This window comes from Phaethon aethereus (genome assembly GCF_964289735.1).
Source record: "Phaethon aethereus genome assembly, chromosome: 6".
NCBI lineage: Eukaryota > Metazoa > Chordata > Aves > Phaethontiformes > Phaethontidae > Phaethon > Phaethon aethereus.
The window spans coordinates 36,968,252-36,995,767 of NC_138580.1; the positions used below are offsets into that span (position 1 = coordinate 36,968,252).

At 42.4% G+C, this 27,516-nt stretch overlaps 1 protein-coding gene across 1 annotated transcript in view; it reads right to left on the reverse strand.

Annotated features, from left to right (window-relative positions):
• The window catches only part of ZNF804A (zinc finger protein 804A), a gene marked incomplete at its 3' end in the record, with an annotated part of 150,158 nt that overhangs the window by 13,668 nt on the left and 108,974 nt on the right, over nucleotides 1-27,516 (reverse strand). The window contains exon 2 of the mRNA XM_082001823.1: nucleotides 22,917-23,060. Within this exon, the coding sequence (XP_081857949.1) occupies nucleotides 22,917-23,060 (144 nt within the window). The remainder of the gene's footprint in view (nucleotides 1-22,916; nucleotides 23,061-27,516) is intronic.

Genomic DNA, 27,516 nt, shown 5'->3' on the forward strand with positions numbered 1-27,516 from the left:
TGAAGCGTCTTTCTTGTAAAGCGTCGCGAGTTCAGTTAGATTTTCCTGTGTAAGTTCATGGGGAAAAAACAAATGAAACCTGAGCTTAAAATGAAAACCAAAACAAAATGGAAAACTTAATTGTTTTCAGAATCATGAGGAAAATCAGAACATTAAATATTTTTCACGCTTGCACCTGTAATATACACGAAAGCTAGTTATCTTTGATGAAGATCTTACTAACTACTCTTGATTAGGTGACTGCAAAAGATACATGCTGGAGCAATAGAAGGAAAAATAAACCCTTCTTTGCTTTCTATTCTTTTTAACGCTTTTCCTTCAGAAATTACCTGCCGGAAACAAACACATGGTTCATTATGTAATGATCAACGTCCTCCCCACCATAGGAAGCCCAATGTTTCATTTGACATCATTCCGCACATCATCTGCTCCTTTCCAGTATCCCTTTCTGCAGGACTCAGATAGCATTATGGCTTATACTTGAACAAGGCTCCAGGAGTTTGACAAATAACAGGTTACGGAGCATAAATTAAGACTTTTGTTGCTTTTGTTTTAAGGTAACTATGTTTTCTAAAGTTGACTAAACAGCTGCAACATTGCCATTGTGCAAAAACATTGTTTTAAGCCTGCAGAACTGCTGGGCGTTGCATACTGAATATTTCACTGCGATAGCTACTAACCGCGTGTATAACAACAGCCTGATCCTATTGCAAGCTGTAGGATATTTTTTGTTAGCTTCAGCACAAATCAGCTGAATACTCCATAAATATTAAGGGCAAGACCAAAGAAAACAGCATAGAAATACAGAATTAGCATCTTGCCTATCAAATTAATTTTACCAGATAATGAACATAAAGCTGACATACACTTGTACATCTGGAAAGTGGTTACATATGCTAGTGTCTATTTAAAGGGATTTAATTTAATGACTCTAGGCCTAATTCTACTTCTCTTAAAAGTCAACAGAGAAACTCCTGCAGAGCTCAGGGAGAGCAGAGGTTTTAAATTCACCATGGAAATTTTCAGCAACACCTAAGGAAGCTTCTTCAGTCACAAAGATTAAAGACAACATTGGTACATGTCACTTCCTTAAGGATCACTTCACCTTTGCACCCACTCCTGCACTGTTTAGGAGTCTAATTCAAAAAAACATATGCAATGTTTAAAAACCTGTCCAGGAACTGTTAGTCCTAGCGCTGTCAGAGAAAAGGACAATGCTGTAGAGAAAAGGGCTCGACTCCACCGTAAGTGTGGGGCTTGCCTTCAGAGGCCACAGCTTTGCTGCTCCAGAGGGACAACCCAGCCCAGATCATGTCAGACATCATGTGCCATGTCCCACAGCATTATCCTCCACCTTCCTTTCACTCCAGCGGTGAAGTTCAAGCATCCAGAATACTCCTTCTGAGCATAGCACGTAAAAATATTTTCAGGATTGACAGTTCTGTTGCAACCAAAACACTCATTCAGTGAGAAACTGCCTCCTGACATTATCAGTCACTGAGTGCTAAATGTTGATGACCACTTCATTCTCTGTCCACTTACAATTTCCCATGCATAAATAACAAGAGCTCCACAACATCCCACCTCAACTCCATCTGAAAAGGTTTAAGCTGTTGGAAAAAATCCCCATTTGAGCAGCATTCATCTTCCATAAATCATTTCACAGGAGTAATGACTTCCTTAACAAGAAGTCCTTTCAGAGAAAGGTCACCTCTACACCCCTCTGGAGAGGGAGGATTGGATTTCCCTTTAGAATGACTTTCTAGTGGGAGATGACAAGGCCACAAAACGGATGGCTCCGTCAACACACAAGCATTGGATAGCTCAGCTGTTAAAGTTGTCTATTCCTCATTTTGGAGGCTGTTTTGCTGTTTTCTGCATGGCTAACAGACTTGGCACCTCTGAGATCTTTGAGATTTCATCCAACAAGTCTTCACTCCAGTGCTCTCCAACACCTACTGGTGTCTACTGAGACGAACCAGCTTTTCACCTTGATCAAAATGGTTCACTGTGTCTCCAGCACTGAAGTTCTCTAAAGGATCATGCTGCTATTCTGACTATTCCTCCTCCTTTAACCGAAGGAGGACACAATACCCTTTCTATAAGCACATGAAAAATCGCAAGTGGAAATTTTTAGTTTATCTTTTCAGCCTCTTTGGTCACTGACATTTTAGGAAAGACTGCCACAGAGACTGAAATGAACCTACCAAATCTTAAATCTTTGCAGTCTCTACAATATGCACAATGACTGAAAATGAGGAATTAGTATTGACGGACAGGTTCTCTAAAGGGTATTTTCAATAATCCTTGAAGGATACTTTAATAACTCTGGTGGCCTGAAGGAGATACATGAATTCTCTCAGAGTGAGCACTTCATTTTAATTTTTTTATGTCAGAGCTAAATCACAATCACTTTCTCATATCAGTTTTATATTGGATCACTGAGCCATTCAAAGCCTCTCTTCAGAACCTGCTTCTCATCAGCAGGATCTGGTCTTTGCCAGAGATTATCCCAGGACCATGACAAGCGTCCTCAAAGAATATATAAAATCTGACCAATGAAAACTGAGACAGGAACAGGCCTTTGCAAATTTTGACACGTATCTCACAGCCACAGCTAACTGGCACAGACAAAATATGTTATCCTTAACCCAACCTTTAATACTATTCACACAGAATCCTCTGAGAAAAACACAAGACTAAAGAAAAAATTATTAAGTATGAAGGCTGCATCTTGCAAGGCAAAATTAATAGGGTAATTTGACTTATGCTTTTATTTTCGACTACACAAATGAAACATGTTGTAAAATAACTTTGACGACATACCACTGACATTACCGTGAGTACTAGATGGTGGCAGGAAGCGGCTATGAGAGCACATGTCTCTATTTATGTGTGTCTTCTACTGCATCATCGCTTTTGCAGACTGAAATATTAGTTAGTGTAGAGCAAGGATGTATGTGTCACCACGCTGTATTAATAAAGTATTAAGTTATCAGTCAACATCAGCTTGGACGCAGCTGAGCCTGAAACCTGGACTGTAACACCCCCCCCCCCGCCAAAAAAGGACAAGCACAAGGTCAAAGCCGAGGCCTTGGAAGTGGAAGGAACGGGATGGCTTTTTTGACCATGGGGCAGCTTACACAGCCCCGGGCCTGCTGGCGGCAGGTGGAGTTGGGAGGGAGGGGGAAGGGGATGGAACCAGGCTCACCTGCGAGGAGCCTCGGGGTGGCACGCTGACGCTGGGGGCGACATCAATAGCCCAACTCAAGCGCATCTACGCCAATGCACGCAGCATATGTAACACACGCCATACATAGCAAATTTCACTACGATATGTAATTGGGAACCACTGGGGCATGTATTTGTCACATAAAAGTGACCTCAAACGGACCTCAGAGTGAGGAGAAAGAAACCATCAAACTTCACCCGCTTCATGGCAAAAAGGAGGAAGAAATCACCAATATCAACGGTGCACTCCGCTACATGAAGAACTCGTCGTGCTGACAACCGGTAACGATACCTCCCTTTTCTTCTGGGGAGGACTGTAACACCAAAAAAGATCAAACACTTGAAAGCCTGCATGTATCTGTATCGTTATCAGGAATGAGCTCTTGTAATTGGATGATCTGGACTATCAGCACCAGTATCATTGTAACCGGCCTAATAATAATTCCTTCAGCAGGCTGTTAAGACTTCAGCTAAACTAAGAATAAATTCTTGGCTTTGCACCTCAGGTGAGGTTTCTTTCACCCACGTAACTGCAAAAGGTGTTCGGTCGGGTACCCCAGCGCCGAGAACCGGCTGAACACACGACAGAGCTGATGATGGGTACAGCAGGTCCAGCTTTCTCTTTTAATGTAACCCAGAAGCAATTCACGGCAATATTCCCCTGCCTCAATCTGATAGGAACCTTTCAGGAGATAATTTGCCCTTGATTAAGAATCACTAGGAAATTAATAAAAGCAATAATTAACTAATAACGTAAAGCTCATTACTGAATGGAAATGTATCCAAACTTCAGTCCACATTCTTAAAGGCAGAAAGCAGTTCCTAAGGAAAACTGACACTATCTTTTTTTACCTTTTCTTTCCGATAACAACAGCCAGGATAGAAATATGTCAACTCTCACGATACAGGTTCTGATTAACACGTCAGCCCTGCACGAGAAAGGCCGCACAGGGCACTACCTACTGTGCTAACTCTGAAAACTGAACTATATGCTCAAGCTTTGATGAAAAGAAGAAAAAGCAGCTCATAAAAAGCTATCTATCTGACACATAAATAACTGGGGCAATTAACTAGGTGGACCTTCTATATATCTCAGCAGAAGATAGATTTAAAACGTCTATACTCATTGTGAAGGTACTGCTGGATAAAACATTGCCACAGAAAATGGAAAATAAGAGCAGCGGCTTTATCATCTCAAGGTCAACCTAACCGTATGTTTAGGGAATTGGGGGGGGGGGGGGGGGGGGAAAGTGCCTTACTCTCTTTCCTGACAGCAAACTCACAAAGTAACAAAAAAAGTACTCTGCAACTAAAAACTACTGGTGAGAGCTATGAAACCCTTCCTCTGCTGATTTAGGGCAGGGTAGAGTTACTTTTCTTCACAGTAGCGAGTGTGGGGCCATGTTTTGGATCTGGGCTGGAAACAGCGTTGATAACCCCGGGGTGTGTGTGTTATTGCCGAGCAGCGCTTACACAGCGCCCAGGCCTTTGCTGCTCCTCACCCCACCCCGCCAGCGAGGAGCCTGGGGGGCACAAGACGTCGGGAGGGGACACGGCCGGGACAGCCGACCCCGGCTGACCAAGGGACACCCCGTGCCATACGGCGTCATGCTCGGCGTGTAGAGCTGGGGGCAGGAGGAGAAAGGGGGGGATGTTGGGAGCGACGGCGTTTGCCTTCCCAAGTCACCGTTACGCGTGAGGGAGCCCTGCTTTGCTGGAGATGCCTGAACTCCTGCCTGCCCACGGGGAGCGGGGAATGAATTCCCTGTTTTGCTTTGCTTGCGTGCACAGCTTTTGCTTTCCCTGTTACACTGTCTTTATCTCAACCCACAAGTTTCCCCACTTTCACCCTTCCGCGTCTCTGCCCCGTCCCGCCGGGGGGAGGGAGCGAGCGGCTGCGTGGGGCTTAGCTGTCTTCTGGGGCTAAACCACGACACTTGCCCACTCTTCTTACAAAGATCCCTCCCCCCCCAAAAAAAACAAAGACCAACTTAGTCTGGGAACTCCCAGCCCTGCAAACAAACCTCTTACCATCCTCAAGCACCACACAAGCATTGTTACAGCACTCCATAATTAGTAAGTATTTACAGACCAGATTCTCTCCTTTTGCAGAAGACTTACATTATTCAGTTGAAACAGGTATCTTTGTTGGTCTTTAATTTGGCAGGAGAACCCTCTGAGTGATCAGCATATTTTTCTGGTTCTGACTCTCCAAAATGCTGTTCTTTTCATTTTGCCAACTATGCAAATCTCTTTCTTTCTGGAAAATCTTATGGGCATTTTTAATGAAGGACTGAGGAAAACCTTTCCGCCAATTTGGGTTCAAGTATCTTTATATACTCATTTTCCTGCAGAGAACTGTAAAAACTACAGAAGCAAATCATGACATTTCCTTCTATCCTACCAAAAATTTGCCTGTTTTCTCCACAGGTTATCTCCCATGGAAACCTAGATGTTTCAGATACCTGCTCTCAGTCTTCACAGCATTCTTTGAAGTAGGCTGGTCTTAAAATGTTACTTCTGCTTTAAGGTTCCCACATTACTGCTCCAAGACATCTCAGCAGTATGCTGTAGTGCCCTCTGGGCTGGGATAAGAAAAAAGCCTGTAAGACGCTTGTCTTTCCCCGCTACATCCTCTCCTGTCTTTGCAAACTCGCCACAGAGATGCCTGGGGAAGGTTAGAACAACACAACTTTACACAAGTGACACTTTTTTCCCTCTGCAGATCTTGGATATATTGTTGGAATTCTCTCTCTTAGTGGCACCAAAGTGACTCATCCTTTAGAAAGTCTTCAATCCGTTCATCAAGTTGTCATCCCCAAAACCTGCTTCTTGCCTGCTTATGTAGGACGCAACTACATAGGCTCAGGAAGACTCCAAAAGGCTTTGAACATTTCTCAAGTTCCAAAGCTCAGGAAGTTTCAGAAACAAAACTTATACTTTTACCTCTTAGACAAATATAAACACATTAAAATGTCTTCTAGTTCCAGTAAAAACACGCAATTCAGCAGAGAATAGCATCATTGTTATTGTGCAGTACGTATGCTGAAAGAACTACTGCCCTACTCTTACCAGCGTGCCACAAAATTAGGCTACACCAGCACATAAATGCATGGTACATCGGGTAGTGAGCACATTTGTAACTGAAGGAAAGCATGGCCAAACAGGCTTCAAATAAAGACAGTCAGGAGACGTACACACCCTTTCTGGCTCTGACCCAGACTTCTTCAGATGGAGCAGCAGACCAACATCTGACTTATTTCAGGACCATTTGCCATCTCATCGTCCTACAAAGGCAACGCCAAAGCTCGGTTTGTGCACCAAAACCTGCACCTGGACTCCGCGGGACCTCCCCAATTTTTGAGGAATCAGGTCCTTGCATAAGCAGCTAGCAGACAGCTAAAGCTCTTTCTTGATCCCACTGCCCAAATTAGAGCAATTTGTATTAAATGAAATAACTTGCTAAAAGATCACTGAAGATGGAACTAAAGTATTAGCTACTTAGTTTTATTAAGTTGGTTATAAATTACATAGTGTTTTCTATTCTCATCAAATCTTATTAATGTATAGCACTTTACTGTATAGACATAAACTGAATGTAGCTGTGCCTTGAACTAACATCTTATGCTAGGGGTTTAGTGCGTTTTTTCCTCTATATTTTAAGAAGGGTAATCAGATCCTGGGTGAAAAATTGCAAATGCCCATCTCTGTGGAAGTAAACCACCTTTTATACCAGTGGCCTTCCGAATGTATACTAATGATTGCATTGAAAAATGGACTGTAAAAACAAAATATACGGACTGCTTAAATAACTGCATAATTTTAAGTACCTCTTGTGTTACAATATCAATATCTTGCAGTGTTAAAACTTCAAGCTTTTGTTCAACGGGTAAAAGATGGTGAAGTGTAAGAACAAAAATCACCGAAAACCTAAATTTGGATACTTGGCTTCCCTTCAGAAATTCCAAGTCTGCCCTGACACACATACACAGAGCTGCACCTACCACAAGCACAAGGTGGGTCTAGTCATTAAATGCACACACATTTAAGCAATCAAAGTCCCCAGCGCTACTCACTGTTGAAACCAGACCCAGTGTTTTCCACAAGGCAATGAAGAATTCTGGTAGCAGTCTCCCACCCTTACAAGCAGATACTTTAGCACAGCTTCGACCAGCTTTCCTCTTTTAAGAGATGTTGTGGAACAAATCTCGTGTGCCTACACAGAGTACACATCACTTTAACAGTGGGAACTCTCACTTCTGCCTGGGGCAGTATCACTAACAATAAATTATTCCGTTTGAAACTTCTACTGACCCTCAAGACACCAGCTGGCGTCCCGTATGCAGCGCATGTATGCAATCCGTGTCCAGATTTCTGCTTCGTGCCAGGGAAAGCATTGCCTCTCTCACTTCCACTCTGAAGGAGTTCTCCAGCTGTTGATATGTTACAGAAGAGCTCTATCCCCCGGCAGCAAATAAATGGCCAATGAGATGGAAAATTTAGGGAAGACAAAGGCATGTTACTTTTAATGTCCATTCACATTTAAATTAGTTGATCCTTCCTCTTGTACAGCTCCTCTATTATTTCTGGTCTTTCGTAATGGCCCTCTGAATTGGGTTTACGATGGAAATGTCTTCCATTTTCTCATTCTTAGTCCTAAAAGTAATGGGAGAACCTGGGGCTATAATCATATTTTCTAAGAACTGATCTTTCTAGTCCCTGCTCTTTGGGGAGACAGAGTTGGCAGCTTGGTTTTGTAGGCTCAGCCCAACTGGAATGTGAAAATGGAACTGTAATTACTACTGACTTTGATAGCTTTGCCTTTCACTCTTGAAGATCCTGAACATAGCGAAACCGCTAATTACGCCACCTTAAGAGGTTATTATACTTCAGAGTCAATGACCTGCAGAGGAACAGTTTATTGGCCTCTCCCAGTTACTGTGTCCCCCACATTATTGTAACTTCACCACCTTTCAAGTCAGAGGGAGAAAAACTTAGATGCTAGAGCACGTCAAAGTAGTCAGCAGAAAAAAAACCCCACACCAAAACACATCAAACTCTCCCCAATAATATTCTGCTACTGCACTTTCAGCAAGTGGAAGCAAAAGCACTGCCTTTAACTTGAATTCTGTTCAACATGATCTGATTAGTGCTGGGGTAATCGCACCATTCGCCTGCTGACATGTAACCCAAATGCAAAAACCAGTGATTTCTGGTGACTCAAGTACTCAAATACAGAAAGTAGTGTTTTTCCTTACCCAAAACCTATCTTTCCGATAGCGATGAATTCTACAGTGTAACAATTGCTTTTCATTCTTTGCCAGGTGCTGGGGTTGAGGAGTACACCAGTACCACATCGTTCCCCAATGAAACACAACCGCTCCGGACTTAAGACGGTAGCAGCTGTCTGACAGCGCACACCAGTTCGTACCGAACGGCAAGGATGGGAAGAGAAGAAGCCACCTTCCTCAGCTGAAGCTGCAGGGGGGATTAATGTAACAGAATCTAATTACCCGCCTGGATTTTGGCCAGTGCATGACTGGAGTTACCACCCTCACTCCTAAGAAAGCCGTCTGGGAACTTCAATTATCGTGGTGGTCAAGGTCTCGGTTTTATATCTCGAAGGCAGCAACTCCGGCAGCACAATTATATTGCTCTAATACCGACTCAAAAGTGCCGCCCGTTGAAGCGCCATCATGTCCTGTAGCATATAAATGTTAATTAGCCATCTTTTTTTAGAAATTATGAGATGCTCTAGTCCTGCACAGTGTGAGATTTGATGAGATGAGAGCACTGGGTGGTATAGCTAATAAATCAGTTTACTGTACAACCTCATGGCTTTAATGAAGAGCAAACACCCGAGCCTCAGTAAAGCCAGAGCCCCAGGCGTACACTTGCAAACTGAAATGCTGGATTTAATTTTTTTGCATTCTCTCCGAAACAGGGAGCGCTGACCTACCGCTAGTCATTAGAGAATGCGCTCCTGTCAGGGGAGAACGCTAAGCATAAACTTTGATTGTCAGAATTGAAAAACAATAAAGAGATGAGTGGCAAGGCCATTATGGGAGAATAACCAGTAGAGGTACGGTTTTCATAAGGGAATAACTTTTAAAAGCTGACAAGAGCTGTCAAGGTGTCAGGCCAGGAGAAGGGCCAGCACAATTAGCATATACTAGGCTTCAATCTACTGGGAGGGACAAAAGCAGGATTTATTTTGGACAATTACAAGTTAATAAATGGAAGTGTCACTTCCTCTGCTGATCACCCATTAAAGCGTACTAAAGGCCAAAACCTTTTACAGTTTCTGTCATGGTAGACAACACACTTCCATTATTTTATATCTCAAGCAATTTTATTGTCAGTGCCAGCAGTTACAAATGTACAAGAAAATATTTTCCTTAGCAGCATACCAGGCAGTTTACTTTGTAGAAATCATCTGTGCTCCCAGAAATGACTGGTATTTTAGATTTTTACCATGAACATTATATTTTATTTTATTTTCCAAGGCGCACACATATGAATGAGTGCTTGAAGCGAAGCACCCAGGAGGGCACACCATACCACCTTCCATCCTCCAGCTACACGCAATCCCTGCCTGGGGAGTGAAAGGCACCTATTCAGGGTGCCCGCCTCTGCAGCGGGCTGAGAAAAGATACGTACACTGCTTGAACCCTGCTATTTTCAGTCGCCTACTTAACAATAAATTACAGATTAAGTATCTCCAATTCAGATGGTAACTCGAGGGACTTGCAAAGGAGTCAAACCTTCCCGTGCATACCCACAGAGGAAGGCACAGAAGCCCACCATCTTTGTACTGGTGAATGTCCATTGTACAATGAGCAGGCAGAGCAGCTGTACTTAAATGAGGACAATACACCTTGAATTTTATCTCAAATCCCCTTAAAGGGAATAAAACGCTTCCAAACCCAGCTCTTTTTACCACACGATCTTTTCTCCTCACTACTGCTTAAGGAAAATGATATGATGTTATTTTTGCCGTGTTGGTCTTCCTGTTAATCATGGCAGAGCAAGGAGGCATTAGCTGCTCTAGCCTCCCCTTGCTCATAGCCAGGCAGGTATGCAGAGCCAAAGCAAGATACCCGAACAGAGCTTGAAAAGAAAATCCGCTACCCGCAGCATCATTTGGAAAAGAGCAGCTATCATTTAAGCTGTTACCTACCGTTATTTAAGTAAAGTAACCCGCCACCTCATCATTGTAAGTGAGGTTAGTCAACACCTACCATTGTAAGGCTGCCCAGCTCTCACCATTGCAAATCCTCTTGCTCAGCTGTTACGACAGCTTTGCTTGGACAGCCATTCCTCCTCATTCTGCTCTTATTTGAGTTAAGAAAAAGAGAAAAAGGATCCTAAAATAGGCCTGGGCATAGCATATGCCTTGCAGGAACTTTGGCATGGGGTGGATGGACATCTGCTTCAGGCCTGGCCTACTTCTAAGCATCTGAACACAAAAATCTCCTTGCAAATATTCCCTGTAGAGTTTTCTTTTTTTTTAGCTCTTTGAGAGCCGAGCAGAACTCAGTTATATTGGGTCTGGCCATTTGAAGATGTTGGCAATGTTGGTCACCAAGGAGCAACTCAGACTACAGCTTCCACTGTGCAAAGCAAACACCAAGTGCTCAACAAAGAGGTTACAGCCTTTGTAGGCAAAGCAGATGTGAGACAGGTTAGGAGTCAAACATTTTCTTACTCAGTGAGCATACAATGCTCGCAGGTGAACTATAATAATTTACCTTAGGTGGTATTTTTAACATATTTCTCCTTGTACAATACATAACTTTTAACCAGCCTTATATAGTAGGCTGATGGTAAGAAAATACACTAATTGGGGTATTCCTTAGAAACGCAAATCACATAACTATGGGCAGAAATGAGGGAAGAAAATGAAATAATCCACACCAGGAGCATGTGTTGCACTCATATTTAAAAAAAGGAAAAAAGAAAGATTCATTAAGCAAGAAATTAGTCTTGAGATGGCATAGAAGAAAAGACTCCTGCTGGGGCAGAGAAGTGGAATTGCGAAGACAGATGAGACAGAAGGAGAGGTGGTAGCAGCCTCTGTGTCTCAGAACAGAAGAGAAAGAGAACCATTCATGTTAACTTAACGCTTGCTTAGTGAAAACAACTAAGGATGAGTTTGATAAACATCATTTTAACACTTTAACACGCACTACTTTTACTTTTTTCTAACTTGTCCCATTTGTGAGTTCAGTTTCAAATCAATATCGCTTTCCATTCTTTATCATGCCTAGTGACGTCTCATACCATGCCTTTTGTCCATGAGACAAAGACTACTGATAACGTTAAGTATCCTTAAAGAAGTGCCCTTCTCTTGCAATGCTGCCTGTAACCCGTGTGCCTGCACAAAAGCCCCCTTGGCCGGGGGTACAGCTGCTTTTCTTGCAGCCAGGAGAGGGACAATGATAATAGCAGAGGAGGAAGATGTGCAGAGGTGAGGAGAAGACCTGATCCTTAAGGAGGTCTGCGGTAACAATCCCTAACCCCTGGTCCTGTTGTAACCCTTCTCTCCCATGCTACCACTGTGAGTCTCTTGCTTTGTTTCTAGCTCTCATTACACGCAATTTGTAGGCAGGTATATCTCTCTGTAGTTATAAATCATGTAACACGATGAGATCCTGTACCAGATGTGAACATACAGATGCCAGTGCAAGCAAGCACTTAATAACTATACAAAAACATACAAAACACATGGTAAAAAAAAAAGTCACCATTAAAGAAAGTGGAGGTTTTCATTTAATAGATTCCCCCCCCCCCCAATTTCAGTGCTAGAAAAGGGAAGGTGGGTTACAGGTGCAGTTAACCTTTTGTGTTCTCCCTTGGTGTCATTAGGTGTATCAAGACAACAGCAGGAAGTCCTATCAGAGAAACCAGCCGTTTAAAAGTAGCAGCATTAATCATGAATCAACTTGAATTAATATTATTTATAATTTATATTACAGTACCCCATGGGCCTCTTGTCAGTTCCAATTTAAGAAAAGATGTTGGAGCAGACAATTCAAGGAAAGAGAAGGATGCCTGCAAGAGGGAGGCATGGCCACGTAGGCTGTATTGATATCGTCTTCAGCAGATTGAATTCCTTAAAAAAGTAAAATCATTCAACCAAAAGATGTCAACACTTTCAATCATTTGATGTTGAACCACTACCCTTCTGCTACACATGGAGACTTTGGAAGAAACTTAAAGGTCCTTTACAGTAATTCAGGTTTGTCACAAGGATGTTTGTCATGAACGAGCACAGGTGAAAGCACAGTGAGACACAAGGAGGTAGTACTGGAATAACAGTGTATGGTATCGCCGAGATGGAGGAAAAGGCTCAGCTGAATCCAAAACACAAACAGGACTGAAGGCAGGAGCACACCTCTAGCTTTCCTTTCACTGACTCTTGACATCTGCTTAAGCAAGGGCTACCGCCTGTCTGCCAACAGAGGCCAACACAGCCTGCATTCCCGCTCGCCTAGGCTGTCCCTACAAATGCTCACTGAGCCCTTCTTTAAGTCTTTCTTATTTTATTCAATCGCAGTGTGAGGGTGGGGAAAGTTTAAACTAGGGAGTCAGACCTTTACCGGAGACCTGTACCTGTAGCACTAACTAAAACCGAAACAAAAGCCAACCAGACACTGCAGCTCAACCCCAAAAAGCCAACCTCAAACACAGAAGAGGCTCTGCAGCTACACTGTTCCAAGACTTCATCAACTGCACGTGGGAAAAAGAAAGAAAAACCCGAGTTCGAATTTTAGACTTTGCTGATCGCTCCTGGAGTGGTTTAGGAATTTGAAGACATTTCTGTATGAGCTGCTACTAAACTGCAGTTAAAACACGCGGAACACAACAGCAATTGTAACTTCTAGAACAGCGCTAGTCTGCCTAAAGAAACCACAGGGCCAGTTGCCTGCTCAAGGCATACAACTTCTCCTCAGGTGTACGCAGGCTAACCCCCGGCTCTGAAGAGGTCCCGATGTCCAACCACAGGCCGCACACCGGCGGGAGTCATCACTCGAGGGAAACCAGCTATCACTTCCACCTAGTTTGTTCGCCTCCTCGCGTCTCTTCACAACAGGCAATGCTGACTGCAACGCTATGTTTCATCAACAGCTCAGAACCACCGCTGGAAAAGAGAACAAGCTCTTTCTGAAATGAACGGAGGGTCAATTTTCCATGGATCAGCAAAGACTGCGATAATTACCCTGAGATTTACTGTGGCTTGTACTGAAAAGGTTGCACAGTTCTTCCCAATGAAGAATGAACTCTCACATGTAAACCAGCATGCACAAGCTGTAGGGTGTAAGATATAGTTCTAGCAGAGCTCCTAAGGAGAAAAAAAAATAATCCCCAAACTTTTTTTTTTTTAAGGTGGATTTTACGGCTTCAGGCATGGAGGACTAATCATTCACTTGCACCACTTAATTGTTTTAGCAAATTATATCATGTTAATGTTACAAAAAAATACTCACCTTGAGAGGTCAGAATTTAACATATCACTAGCAACATACTAGTTTCTCCATTTAAGAAAATTTTAAAACTTCACCGTAAATGCCGTTTTTCTCTATGATCACTGACAGCTCAAAACCACAGAGTAACAAAATGCTTTTCACACTATCCATCACTTCCACTTAAGCTATATTCTACTTGATTACTTCCAGGACAGCAATGGAACTGCATTTGGAATTTCTGAAAATTACAGAAAAGGTATTCTGTTGATTGGCAGCTATAATAATGCTTAAATTAACTTTTAGAGATTGACACTGTTAAGGAATGAATGAAAATAAAGAAGAGTATTTTTCTTCCAGATAATTGCTTAGCTAATCTATAGCCTGACACAACAAAGCAAGGGATAGGTAAACTATCATCTGATCTCCAATTTGTGTAACACAAGTTTTTAACCACTTCTCCCCATCAAAACATGGTATGCTGAAAGATGCATTATGGTATGTATGATGCTTCAGGAATCATGTGTTGAAATTTCCTATTATTTCCTATCTTCAAATCCTAATTATTGTGTCCATTCTTATCTCAGTGCCGAACCAAGAAAAAAAATGTCTTTTGCAACAGTGTTGGGCAAGCAGCAGAAGCCTGATAAATGCCAATACGATAAAGCCAAGTTGAAAATTTGCCTCAAGTTCAGCTAAGTCGCATTCTCAAAGTTTCACAAACTGATGTAAAAAGACAAAACTGAACTGATATTTATAAGTACGGTTTTAAATAAACGACTGAACCACACAACAGCAGAAGTGCATGCCGGTCAGATAAGCACACAGGATGTATGGAGTAAACCATGTTTCCCCTCGGCCATTATTCCTCCCTCCCTCTTTGCATTGGCACGGTATTTTTTTGTTGCTTCCCTCCCCTCCCAACTTGCTCAATCTAGATTAGGAAAACAATAATAAATGAGCAACAGGTGGTTGAATTAAACTGGCAATATTTTTGTGTTAGTGATTTATCAGGTTATCAGACTGACCTGGATATTGAAAAGGACAGAAAGGAGAAGGCTGCGACAATTCAAAGCAGAAAAACATTAAAGAACTGTGGATAAATACCAAGTTTCTGAACTCAGGAAGGGTTGCAGCTGGGTAAGGCTACTCCCGTGTTAAAGACCAGGCTCCTCGCGGAATCAGAAGTGTCAGTGCACGGGGTTACTATTCTGTTTACAGGCTATTAGCGGGACGATAGGGTATATACTTCTCTACTGTAATTACGTTTGCTCTAAAAACATTTTTTCAGAAAAAATAAGTCAATTAGTTAATCAAACATCATTACAGAACAGAATTTCCCAATCACGAAAACCAGAGAAAGTTATGCAGTGTCTTTTCTGTTATAATTACTAAGGCAGGAATGTAGTGATGTGTCTTTTTTGGTAATGAGGAAACAGAACGTTAGTTGGCAACAATTGGATTTTGCAGTGTGAATATTTTACTCAAGAATATCCTCACCTAATCTGTCGGTACAAGTTTTGAGCTAAGGAGTGCCTAAATACTCTGTTCCACTGATGTCAATCAAGAAGCCAATTTCTGAGATTAAATTTTATAGGTAAAATAAAAACTGGAAGGAAATTTTTTTTTTTTTCCTTTCATTTAGGAAACAGGGTGGGAGGTTTCTCTCTAAATATACTGAAATATTCGTAAGTTACAGAACTTAATTTTAAAATCCCTTCTGGAGAGCAGAATGAAGACCACCACTTGCAGCCTTCCGACGCAGGACGTGTTGGCGACAGACCAGCAGAACGCCTTCCGAGCGGCTCTGTGCCCCATGGCAACACATCGCCCCTCGTCCCGAATCCATCCGGCTCCTGCCAATGGCCTCCCCGTGCTTCATGCTGCTGGTACCCCGAGGCATTTGCCGACGCTGGGGTGCTGCCGATACCCCCGGCCCAGGGGGTCTCCATCGGGGGGACGCCCTACCCCAAAGCACCCCCCGCGGGGTGACTCCAGAAGCTGCGCTCTTGGCAGCCCACCAGCCAGGAACAGGCTCCCCTCGGAAACGTCCCTCCAGCCTGCGCTCCGGGCACATCCCTGCGTTGCAAAGGAGCAGAGGTCCTCATTTCTGTTCCCCTCCTCGTTTGCGGCCCACTGTGGTCTCGCCATGTTGGCCATTCTGCCTTTCTCTTCAGAGGAAGAGTAGCACCTCTGTTGGGTGTTTTTGAAGGAGCTGAGAAAGGAAAGCACGGCGACTCTTGCAATACCCCGTTCCAGCGCTCCCAGCAGCATTGAGCTCTAATGAATAGGCCCGCTGATGGGTCCTCTCAGTCGGCATGTGTGCTTGAAACCTAAAAGGATGCTTTTACTGAAGAACAAACAAACAAACCCCAATCCAACCACAAAAGACCACTAAGTAAAGCAACATTCATGGAAAAACATTGAAATTTAACTGAAATTTCTACAACTGAAATTCAGATATAGAGCAGGGTGTGTTTGGAAGAGGAAGGGGTCATTTCACAGTTGTATGCGCATTACAAATGTACGTATGTATACGAATGCACACAGCTAACACTTGCTGGTGTTCCCTTAATATTTAAAAAGGCTACAGAGATGACCACCTTCTCCCGAGGAAAAAAAACAAATGTAAGAAGAGATGCAAAGTTACATTCTGTGAACGCAATAATAATTGTGAGAAAGAGCTACACAAGATCGATTCAAACAAAAGTGCAGCTATGGTTGCTTGGCATCCAGGAAAGTCAGGATGGCCTGCCCATAAGGACACACAGACATGTTGCTCTCTTCTCATGTGAGAAACGAGCTGGAGAAAGGGAAGAAGTGTAAAGTTCCTCCATTCCAGAACACTCAGCTGCAAGAATCCTATCTGACATTAAAAGTGCTAAGTCACTTAGCTACAAAGAAGCGAAAAATGGAAAGAAAAAGACAAATACTCAAGTGTACTGCGAAGAGTTATTTCCACTTGCGAGGAACGGGAAAAGCGACGCTGACAGTGCTGGCTATCCCGGTTCCCCACCAGCTCTATGCAGCGGCCGGCCGCCGGGCCACGCTTTCCCCGCCGGGGCACCAAGCAGCTGGCATCGCAGCGGCCTCCCCGTGGCCTGCGCCCGCGGGAACACAGCCGCCCCGGTCGCGAAAGGCACCGCAGGCTCAGCCCCGAGACACCCATACAGGCGGTCTTCGGATCCCAGACCAGCCTCGGCGGTGCCTGAAGAAGTGATTTGTTTTATCGCTCTCGGGGATTTTCACAGCCGTAAACTCTTCTCACCACGGCCATCCTGTCCATTTTGTCACCTTAAACATCCCCCTGGGCTGGGCTCCGTGCGCAGCAAGGCCCAGCCCAGCGCCGTGCCGTCACCGGCAGCACGGAGCTTAGAAGCGGCCTGTAAGAAAGATGGGGACAGGCTGTTTAGCAGGGCCCGTAGCAATAGGCCAAGGGGTGACGGTTTTAAACTAGAAGAGGGCAGAGTTAGACTAGAGCTAAGGCAGAAAACTTTCCCAATGAGGGTGGTGAAACCCTGGCCGAGGTTGCCCAGAGAGGTGGTAGCTGCCCCATCCCTGGAAACATTCCAGGACTGCTTGGACGGGGCTCTGAGCACCCTGGTCTGGTTGCAATGTCCCTGCTCACAGCAGGGGGGCTGGACTAGGTGGCCTTTGAAGGTCCCTTCCCACCCAAACTGTTCCGTGATTCTGTGAGCTACAGCAGGGCTGCCAACCGGCGAAAGAGGACAGGACACAGCTGGGAGCAGCCGACCTGGGGCTCTGTCTCCGTGTCTCACCAAGCAGAGCCCAGCAAAGCCAGACACACGTCACAAAACGAGCGCTCTGCATCGCTCCTTGCGACCCCCTTCACTGTTACCCTACCAAGTAACCAACTCCAGCTTATCCACAGGAAGCGCTACAGTGAAATTCGGAGAAACAGAAGCTTTAATACTCTTATTTTATGAAATCCTGTACTAGTGAACATCCCCAAAACTATGACCCACTATATATCATATAGTTTTGCTTATGAAGTAAATCTTCAGAACATTTTTGAAGCTCTTAAGGTTTGATTCTGCACTAGAATTAAGCCTTTTGTTGACATACTGCTCCAGAAGATGACACTTTTTTGGGAATCGTCATTTGCACCTTTCCAGGCTGGTATACAACGTGTTGTCTCGGTCTCAGCCTAATTCCAACAGCTCCAGGGGAACCCAACCTGCAAAAAGCAGGCCTGAAAAATACAACATAAAAAACTGTTGGCTCCCAGTAAATAGTTAATTTCTTTCACCCTGCAGTTCTCCCAGGACGTGTCGCATTTCCCTCCAGACAGACAGAAACTCCCTGGCTACGCCAGGAGCCGCAGGGAGCTGACACACTCATGACCAGCGGATGCACTGCAGGGCACCTTCTGCAGACCCGTAACGTTCCAAAAGAAGACTACAAAGCTGGTTGTTTTTTTTTTCCCCACACTCTTGTCAATTTATTGTGCATTAAAGGGAACTGGAAAGACGCTGATGGGTCAGGGAAAATTCCCATTTCTGTCATATATTTCCATTGTTTTGAAGTTACAGAGAATGAACAGCAGTGGGGTGCATCAAGATCAAGTTTGGCTTCTGCTGGCAACGACGCACCTTCCCAGATCTCCTTGGGTACCATAAGTATAGTCTGAGAACTAAGTCATTCCTTCAAACGGGTTTTCTCAGGGATTTCCTATCTGACCAGCCAGAAGATTTCCACAGGACTGAGGAGGGCTCCCTGAATTGCACAGCCATTCTTGACAGGTAGAAAATACATCTTGAGGATCACAGATTTTGTCCTAAATCGCTGTTTAAAGGAATGCTGCACCTTCAGCCTTTTTCAAGTCTTCACCAATGAAACAAGGATATATCATCAACAGCGACTGGCAGAAGAGAGAATGTGCAGCGACAAGTAGAGGGGATGGGAATTTTTTTTTAAAAGAGGCAGTAAGTCTACAATGAGATTTTTTAAAAGCTATACTGATGACTGCAAAGATTTGCTGCTTTCTTTTCACATTGCAGAGTCCGTCAACCGATAACATCCAATTATCTTAGCTGAGAATACCAGCATGCCCAGATGTGCTATACTGCTCTTATTTTATACCTTATATGCTTCATACCTCATAGGAGGGACACCGTTAGTACGATTAGGGCGTTATTGTTGCGCCTAACCACACTCTTCCGCTTCTGATTTCTTTTTCTTCACCCGTATTCCGTGAATTATTTGTTCAAACACATAAAGATGATAAAAGCTTGGACTTCTGACTGGCTACAGATTGATATTCTCTAACGTAGTTGTCATTGACCTTTTAACAGATGTGCAAAGAAAAACACGTAGGGGGAGGAGAAAAAAATGTAGACAGGAGAAATCTGGAATAGGGAAAGAAGACAACTACTACTTTAGTCTTCATGCTTAATTTGTGTCTTAGTACCTCCACACAGTTTTAAATACATTTTTAGAGCAGGGAGATTATTTTCATCCAGGGAGACAAGAGTTTGAGAAATGACCGCTGATTCTGTGGGGAAAAATTCCCCACTTATAATTTACTGAATTGATTGTATTTGCATATCTAGATGCAACTAGATTAGAGCTATTAATTTTATTTTTCATCACAGCTTTTTTTCTTGTTGTTGTTTTTTGGTATTTGGAAGAGCACTCCCGGGAGAGGAAAGGGCACCAAGCCCGGGCGCGCTACATGATATTAGTCGATTAACCAGAAGTGCCAGGATGGAGAGGCAGACTTTCAGATACAGGAATAAAACCACTTTGTGCTCGTCACGACAAAAGTTTCTTGAGGAATGACTGATGTAGGGCACCTAGCTGTGTGTTCCAGCCTTCTTCACCAACAAGACCAAACAACTCACCGACTCCGAAGAGCTACGAGACAAAGGTCATTTAGAACCTTAGACTTAATGCTCAGCCACATTTATCAAAACGGCAGTGTTTCGAGGTACACAGGCAGGACTTTTTTTACCCTGCGTGAGTACAGCACTTCAGAGAGCTCCTCGTGCGCTTCCAAACACTTCAGAAATGCTGCATAAAATCATACAGCTGTTTTGAAAGTCCTGGCCTGGGTCTCAAAAGCTGCATTCCATGATTTTAGACTGGCATCATCAAATAGAAATTCTCTCATTACTATATTAAATAACAGCAGTTCTGCCTTAGTTACATTTGTCTCTGAATTGAGCCCAGAACAGTTTTGTTTTTAAAGGCACCTGCATTATATTTTGCTTTTTTGTTCTTTTTTGTCTAGGCTTTCAAAGCAAACAAGAGTTCATTTTTCTCCATTACCACTGACTGCTTGCAAGTTGCTTTTCCAGAAGTATTTCATAAAGGCTACACATATTGCTCTCCAAACCATACCGTCAAAGCTAAGAACAATAAAACACTAATAGAGGCAAGTAGAGTTCCTGAGACACCAGTCTGAACTCCTTTAGGTCCTAGGAAATAGAACTAGTTTTGCCCTATCCTTAACCTTTCTTTCTGGACCAGTCAGAAGGACCTCGTATTTTCTTAAAGCGGGTATTCAGAAGCCGTAAGACACAATAAATCAAAACACAGCCAAACCCTGACCGTACAGGGCCCTCCCATCCAATGGAGGATAAACCCCACATAATTATAAAGTTTTCTATTTTAATCCTGTAAATTTTCTGTGCTAGCAATCTCTGAATCAATGGAAAGTCAAAAAGAAAATCTTCTACAGTAAAATTGAGGTACAGAAGCTGTTACGAACATTTTCTCTGATAACCCAGCCCATGGCTGAGATAGTGTGATAACAGAGCGCTCAATTAGGATTCAAATATGGCTTTTCAGAACAGCTGGGATGAATTCAGGTTTAGGCAGAGGTTTGATCATATAGTTCAAATAGATTGATAGATCGATAGATCGATAGATAGATAGATAATATAGAAACCATTGTCAGTTGCTGGGATCACCGAAACTGAACTGGCTGCATATGCTTACAACTATTCCTGGATCATGGGAAACTTCTTCTAGTAAGTGCATCCCCTTACCTCTTCATTGTAAGTAGAGGGGTGTGATCAAAGGGCAAAAGTTAGAGAATAATACGAAGCTAAATCCAAAACCAGCTCATCTGTCCCTCTCACTGAACAGCTGGAGAATCTCTGCCATTGAGGAAGGAAGTTTGAAGACAAAATCAGAGCATTCAACAGTAGCACCTGCAAATGGCTCTAGCACACTTAGTAAAATCAGGTTGCTCAAAAAGGTTCATGGTATGAAGCCCCTTGAAAATTCAGCGAATCTGAGTAAGCCTGCACTGCAGCATACGCTGCCTGCCCCCTTTTTCACCCAAAATGTGGGAAAAGGAATGGTTTCTCTTTATAACACCAACAGAAAACACCACAAAAAACGCTCCAGAAGACTTAAACTTGACTTAACGTTTTAATCTCAGGAATCAATAGTCTTATTTGCCAGTAATATTAGAGGAAATTACCACTTCATCCGAACAAGCATCCATGCTTTTTTTTTTTCCTACTGGAAAACTATAAACATATGTTTCATTTCCTACCAGGGAGATTAGAGTTGTAGACATCTCACAGAGGAAAAGGATGGCTTTCTGAGTTTCACTGAAGAGCCACAAAGCCACACGCCAACACCGACACACAGACCCCCCCACAAAAGATGGAGAGGTAGGATCTGCTGCGCTCCATCAGGCGCTGGTGCAGGGCCCAGCATCCCTAAAGCCTAAAGCCATCAGAAAACAAGAATAGCTACGTGAACCACTGGAACCAAACCCCTCGTTCAGTCTCACACCTGACCTCAGTTTCAAAATCGGGTTTTCATCAATACTGAATAGAGGAAGGAACACTGCATATTATTATGCACTGAATAAGTTCTCATTACTTAAAGGTGCTTCAGAGCACTTTAAATAAAAAAAAAAAATCCTAGGAGAGTTCAAGCAGGGAGGACTCTGCCCATCACTTCTCTTTTCCTGCATTCCATCAACGAGGTGCTGCTACGTGACGTAATGCCTGAAGAACGAGTTCCAGCTGTATTTTAACTAAAAATATTCACAACTCATAATAAGTATCTACAGAATGCAATGAAGCTAGCTGCTAATTTCCTATCTCACATATCTTTCCCTCCAGTTTCTCACAGGTTGCTATGGCTGCTGAGATCCACATCTCCGTAGCTCTCAAAACTATATCTAACACTCACAAAACGTAAATTATGCACTAAATAAAAATACGTGTGAGAGAAAGAGGGAAGCAGTTCAGGGAGAAGTGCTGAAGGGAAGAAAAGCAAAACACTGGCTTACGCAATACAGGTATAAGACACACATAGCAACTGAACTACGTTCACCCTGAGCAGAACTACAGCAGAAGGGAGATTCAATTAGAATGAAAAGCAATCAATCCAGATCCACAGCCGTATGATTTCACCAGATTAAAAAAACAAAGATACAGAATAATTACCAGCTAAGTGGACTAAGTAGAAATTTCCTGTACGGTTATTACATGTCTTTATGTTATCATTACATAATCTCTTCAGTGGAGTCAAGACGCATTGTATTTTCCTCTCAGTTACCCAGTCCTGGCCCCTCCAGAGCGCAGGACGCTGCACGAGGACGCACTGCCTCGCTTGTTCTGTGCAAGCACTGCTTTTACGTTGCCAAAGCCGGACACACAACTTGGAGGTGCGGTGATAAAATGTAGTGGTAAAAATGTAAATACCCATGTTTTAAAGCTTACACATAGCTTCCTGTAAGCTGAGCCAGTAAGTTTTCATTACCACGTTTTGGGGTTTTTTATATTCAGTGCACTTAAGCAAAATTATAGCTCATTTTAGAACTGCATCTGAGCAAAAAGAAAGTTTACCAAAGAGTATGTCAAGTTTCCCACCCACATTTGTTGCAATAAATGCCTCCCAGTAATCTTGTAGGTATACCTCAGTATTAGTTTACATGAAAAATTAAACAGTAACAAGGAAATTATGCATTTACATTTCTCATCATATTTTTCATCGTCCCCTGTTCCTCTTCCCAACTTAACTGTTCATGTTTCCCTTTCTTTCCACCTAGAATGTTTGACTGTAAAATCTCATGTAAAGATTTATTTCTAAGAAAACAGTCTATTTTGCTTCCCAAACCCTGAAATTTGGGCACAACTGACAACTGTGACTTCCAAGCCCGCCTGAAGGACATCTTACTTCATTATTGTACCCGAAACTAAGTTGAAGTAGTGAGCAGATTCCTCTTACCTGTTTGTGAGCATGATCATAAGAGTTAATGTGATTGTCAAACTCCTGGTGTTTATAGTACTGCTTGTCACAGAGTTCACAGTAGAAGTTGGCTTTAAGATCTTCCAGAGCTTTTGCTATCGTGTTTTTCTTTTCAGCATAATCCTGGAGGGGGGTGGGAAAAAGTCATTTTAGTTTTGCCTTTGATGCTGCAAATGGATTTTGTGCTCTGCAGTTGATCATATTTGTAAACATTTACACACCTCTGTAACTAAAAGCCTTCACGTATTTGCTGTGTTACATTGCACATATTCACTCTATCTGCTGAGAGGCTGAAGATTTGCACACTTAATTTGCTATACGGCTGCCAGCTCCCCTTCGGGGCTCCGTCAGAGGCTAGAAGAATTACCCCAGGTTCTGTCCAAATACAAATATTTATCATGCTGAAGGCTTTTTTTGAGTTAATTTCGATCCAAGACTAACTGCTCTAAAAATCTACTAGGTAATATACCCAAACAGAATAAGCATGAAGATACAAACTGCAGTAATTTACTTATCAGGCTTTTACAAGGAAGTGCGATCACTAAAAAGAAAATAAAATTAAAGAAACCCTACAGGGTCCTTCTCTAACGCGTGCACACGTGAAAACATGGGGAACACTTTCATAGCTGAGATGGAATGAGCATCTTCCACAGCTTTGTTATCCCGTATCAGAAGGACAGACAGGCATCTCCGTTTACCATACGTTAGCAAAAGCATTACAAACCACCTTGCTTATCATTTATGAGCAAATTATATACAAGTAATATTTATTAATTTCCTAAATACATTGATGGTAACATGGTCTGTTCTGAAAGAGCATGGAAATGGTCTGTCATCTCAAATTAGTTTAATACCGGCTAAACACTGAACATGTACAACTTCAGTGCAGTGACTCCTGCTTTTGGCAAGTCAGTCTGGGATAGAGTCACACCCTGAAATTCCAAATGCGGCAAACACTGGTTACAAAAATACACCTCTTGGATTTCTTTCACAAAATTTCATCACTCTTTGGAACTGCCCCTAAATTCCTCTTGTTTCTGTCTTGTTCGGTTAGATTAAGACAAAAGATGATCTCGTAATCAGAACACCCCAAACTGAGTTAATTTGAGGAAAAAAGTCCCATTTGCTAGCAGTTTTCACAGCTTAGGACTTGTATCCTCCCAATATATTTTGGGAGTTTAAAATGCAGAATTTATTTTTATCAGATGAGAATATTTTCATAACAATGATGCTTATTAACAAGAGAGAGGAATAACAGCCATACAATTAGAATTATATCCACAAAGTACTTACTTAAAATAGCACTTTAAATGTAATTCAGCATGATTGGACTGCTAGCAAACACTGTTGATTCATCCCCAAACTGAGGTACCTCCTTATCAAAATTTTGTTCATTAAAAGAACTGCAGAAGTGGTGTTTTGAATACTGGCTGACACGTTTCCAAAATTCTAAAGGAATTCACACATTTGAGCACATTTCTAAAACAGTGTTTCATAAAATCTGTTTCATTTAAAACCAAAGTGAGTTAGCATTTTATTTCAAGAAACCACAGTATTTTACATTTCGAAATACACTTATGCGGTATGGAAGCCTATCCTGGAAACTCTGCACTTAGTTCTTGGTATCAACTAGTGTGAAACTACAGGTTTTGGACCACTTCAATTATTACCAAGATGCTTATGTTTAGGAAAGCAGCAGAGACTGTATGTTGAGACCCGAAGGAGATATACTCCCTTGAAACACTTTAAAAGTAATTCTCATAGTCTGCAAAGGGATGCAACCCTATTTTTTTTAAAACACAAAAAAGAAAATTCTGGATTTGGGGGAATTATCAGAACTCTGATATATTATATACGACATCTCTGAAGGACAAGAGCGAATGCCATGGCTTCTAAGACAAGAACAGCAAATTGAATAACAATTTTTCTTTATATAAAGAACTCATACCATATTGTTGATTAACCCTCAAGCAAAATTTTGCAAGACTTAGTAATGTAGGATAGTACCTTGAATATTCAAGTTTTGTAACTTCATTGTTGTTTCTCTTGACATAAAGCATAATTTTGGAAACAATAGGTTTATTATGTAGCAGAACCTATCCTGAAACGCAACTACAAAACGCACAAAACATCCCAGTGGAGCAGCGACGCTGGAATGCCCTAAACAACTTTACTGCAAAGTAATAAAACATCATCATGATCTTGGGGTTTCTTCTACTGAATTCGTTCTGCTAGGGTTCTTTAGAGGGTAGGGTTAATTTACATGACAATATTACATCACAGTCGGAGAGGCAATGTAGAGAATGTCGTAACATCATCTGAATTAGATGCAAGTAAGTAGATGGAAATATAACAAGGGAGTTCGATCATGCAAGAAGGAGGAGAAAAACAGGACTTCTAGTTAGAAGAACCAGAAATATTTGACGTTAGGAACACAGGAATGGCTGCATTGGGTCAGGGCAACTTTTTGAACCTGTGTAAGGCTTTATTCTGTACAACTAAGGAAAGTGACCCCTTCACTAAGGACCGTTCCCTTTGCTTTGCATCTGTGTTCTGCTAGTTTCAGTTGGCTGCATGTTGGAAAAGGTCATGAACACCCATCTTTCATTCCCTTTGACTGGGTCATTCATAATTATACACACCTCTTACCACACGGTCCCTCAGGTCTTGCTCTCTGAACGATACGGTTCTGGTTTACTCAGGCATTCCTTATATCAAGACCACTCATCACCTCTGCATATTCTTTTCACCGCCTCCAAAAGAAGACACGATAACGCAGCATACCATGGGGCCATACAGTACTATATTAATGTTCTCTATTTTCTACCCTATGCCTTTTTGTAGTAAGTCTTGACATAGGAATTTTTAAAAATCACGACAGAGCACTACACCAACATTTTTATGGAACTCCTTTATCACCTACATCCTTTGCTGCTGTATTTTGCTGGCACGAGATGTTTCTATCCAACTACTAAACATCACCCAACTTCAGAAACCTCATGTTTCTTCAGTGGCAGCAACGGCCGTTAACAAACCTCATGGCTGAAATACCGGCTTTGGGATCCAAGCACGGGCAATGGCATTAACTGTTAATTGTGGGCAGTGAAATATCTATCTCCAACAGGAATACAATCACAGCAAAAATTTCTAAAGCAATAGTAGCAGAAGTGTTTGTTTTTACAAAAGTTTGCATTGTATTGCACTTCAAACAACCACGAAACATTGAAAAAAGGTGGTTTCTTCATGTTAGCTCCTAAGACTACTAGATGAGACTTACGAATTTTATTTTCATCTAGTGGGAAAAGATACTGAGTCGCCTCTCCAACCATCTTTCTCTGTTAGTCCTTTCCAAGGCTTCGGCTTACTGTATTGCACATGTATGTACAAAAAAACCCTTACTAAAATCCTTAATGGAGGGTACTCGGGAGATTCCCCGCAGCCATGGGATCCCCGGGCTGTGTCAGGATTGAGGGTAAGTTGCTGCTGCTGGTTGGCATCGGGAGCTGAGGAAAGTCTGATTTCAAGGACGAATGGGGAAGGGGAACAGGAGAGTAGAGGCTGCCAATTCTCTGCCTGTTAGGCTAGCGAGCTCTATTCATTTTGACGAGCGATAACTGCCCAAAAACTGACAGTAAAAAATCTACACTCCCAGGGCCCTGGTAGTATTGGGCAATGGACTGCAGGCAGAAGTGACCTGGAAACTTATTGGAGAGGAATATTCCTGGAGTAAAGTAGCAGCCAAAAAACTCACTTAAAATGGTTAAATTTGATCAAGCTTAGTCTCAATTTCATCAAGATTTGCAAACCATCCTGGAAGTTTTAAAAGAACTTTGAATTATGATTCAGCTTGGTAATGAAACTCAGGACCGAGCGTCACTTAGTTTCATTATTTTTTTCCTGAAAGGCTTATTATCTGAAAGCCTACAGCTATAATTCACTGTGGCTATTTTTCATAATTTATATGAAAGATCTCTAATAAGTGATCACATCTATCAGCTGGCTTTATTTCTCTAAATCTATCTTCCCGATTCTCCAAAGACTTAAGCCTGGGCAAATGCTACTGCAAGCGTCTGATAAATCGGATTAAGAGCAGGCTTCATCCACAGAGGGGCTACCTCTAACTAGCTAGACTGGACTTTTTCTCCCATTATATGAGAGAAAAAGAAGGAAAGCTACAGAAACACTACACATTTTACACGGATAACTTTGTAGAGCTGAATAGATGCCTCAGTCTAGTGGATATTTTTATGGAGTGCACTTCAGGCTCATACTTCTACTGCCTGCAGAAAGGTCAGCTAGAAAAAAAAAGTAAGACTCTGAAATTATAATACATCATCTACTCCATGGTGATTGCCAGTGCGAATATTCTTACTTTACAAGAAATGCGAGCTCCTTTTATTGCAGTAAGCTATTCTGCATTTACTGTAGACTTAAAAGGGTCAGGCATGCAGTCACTGCAAAGTAAAATGTATTACAGAAATAAACCCCTTCTTCAGGATAATTTACTGGTATAGTCATCCCAGAGAGGATTTGACTGCTGTGGTCTGATCCTCTGGATTAGACCACATTAGACCTGACA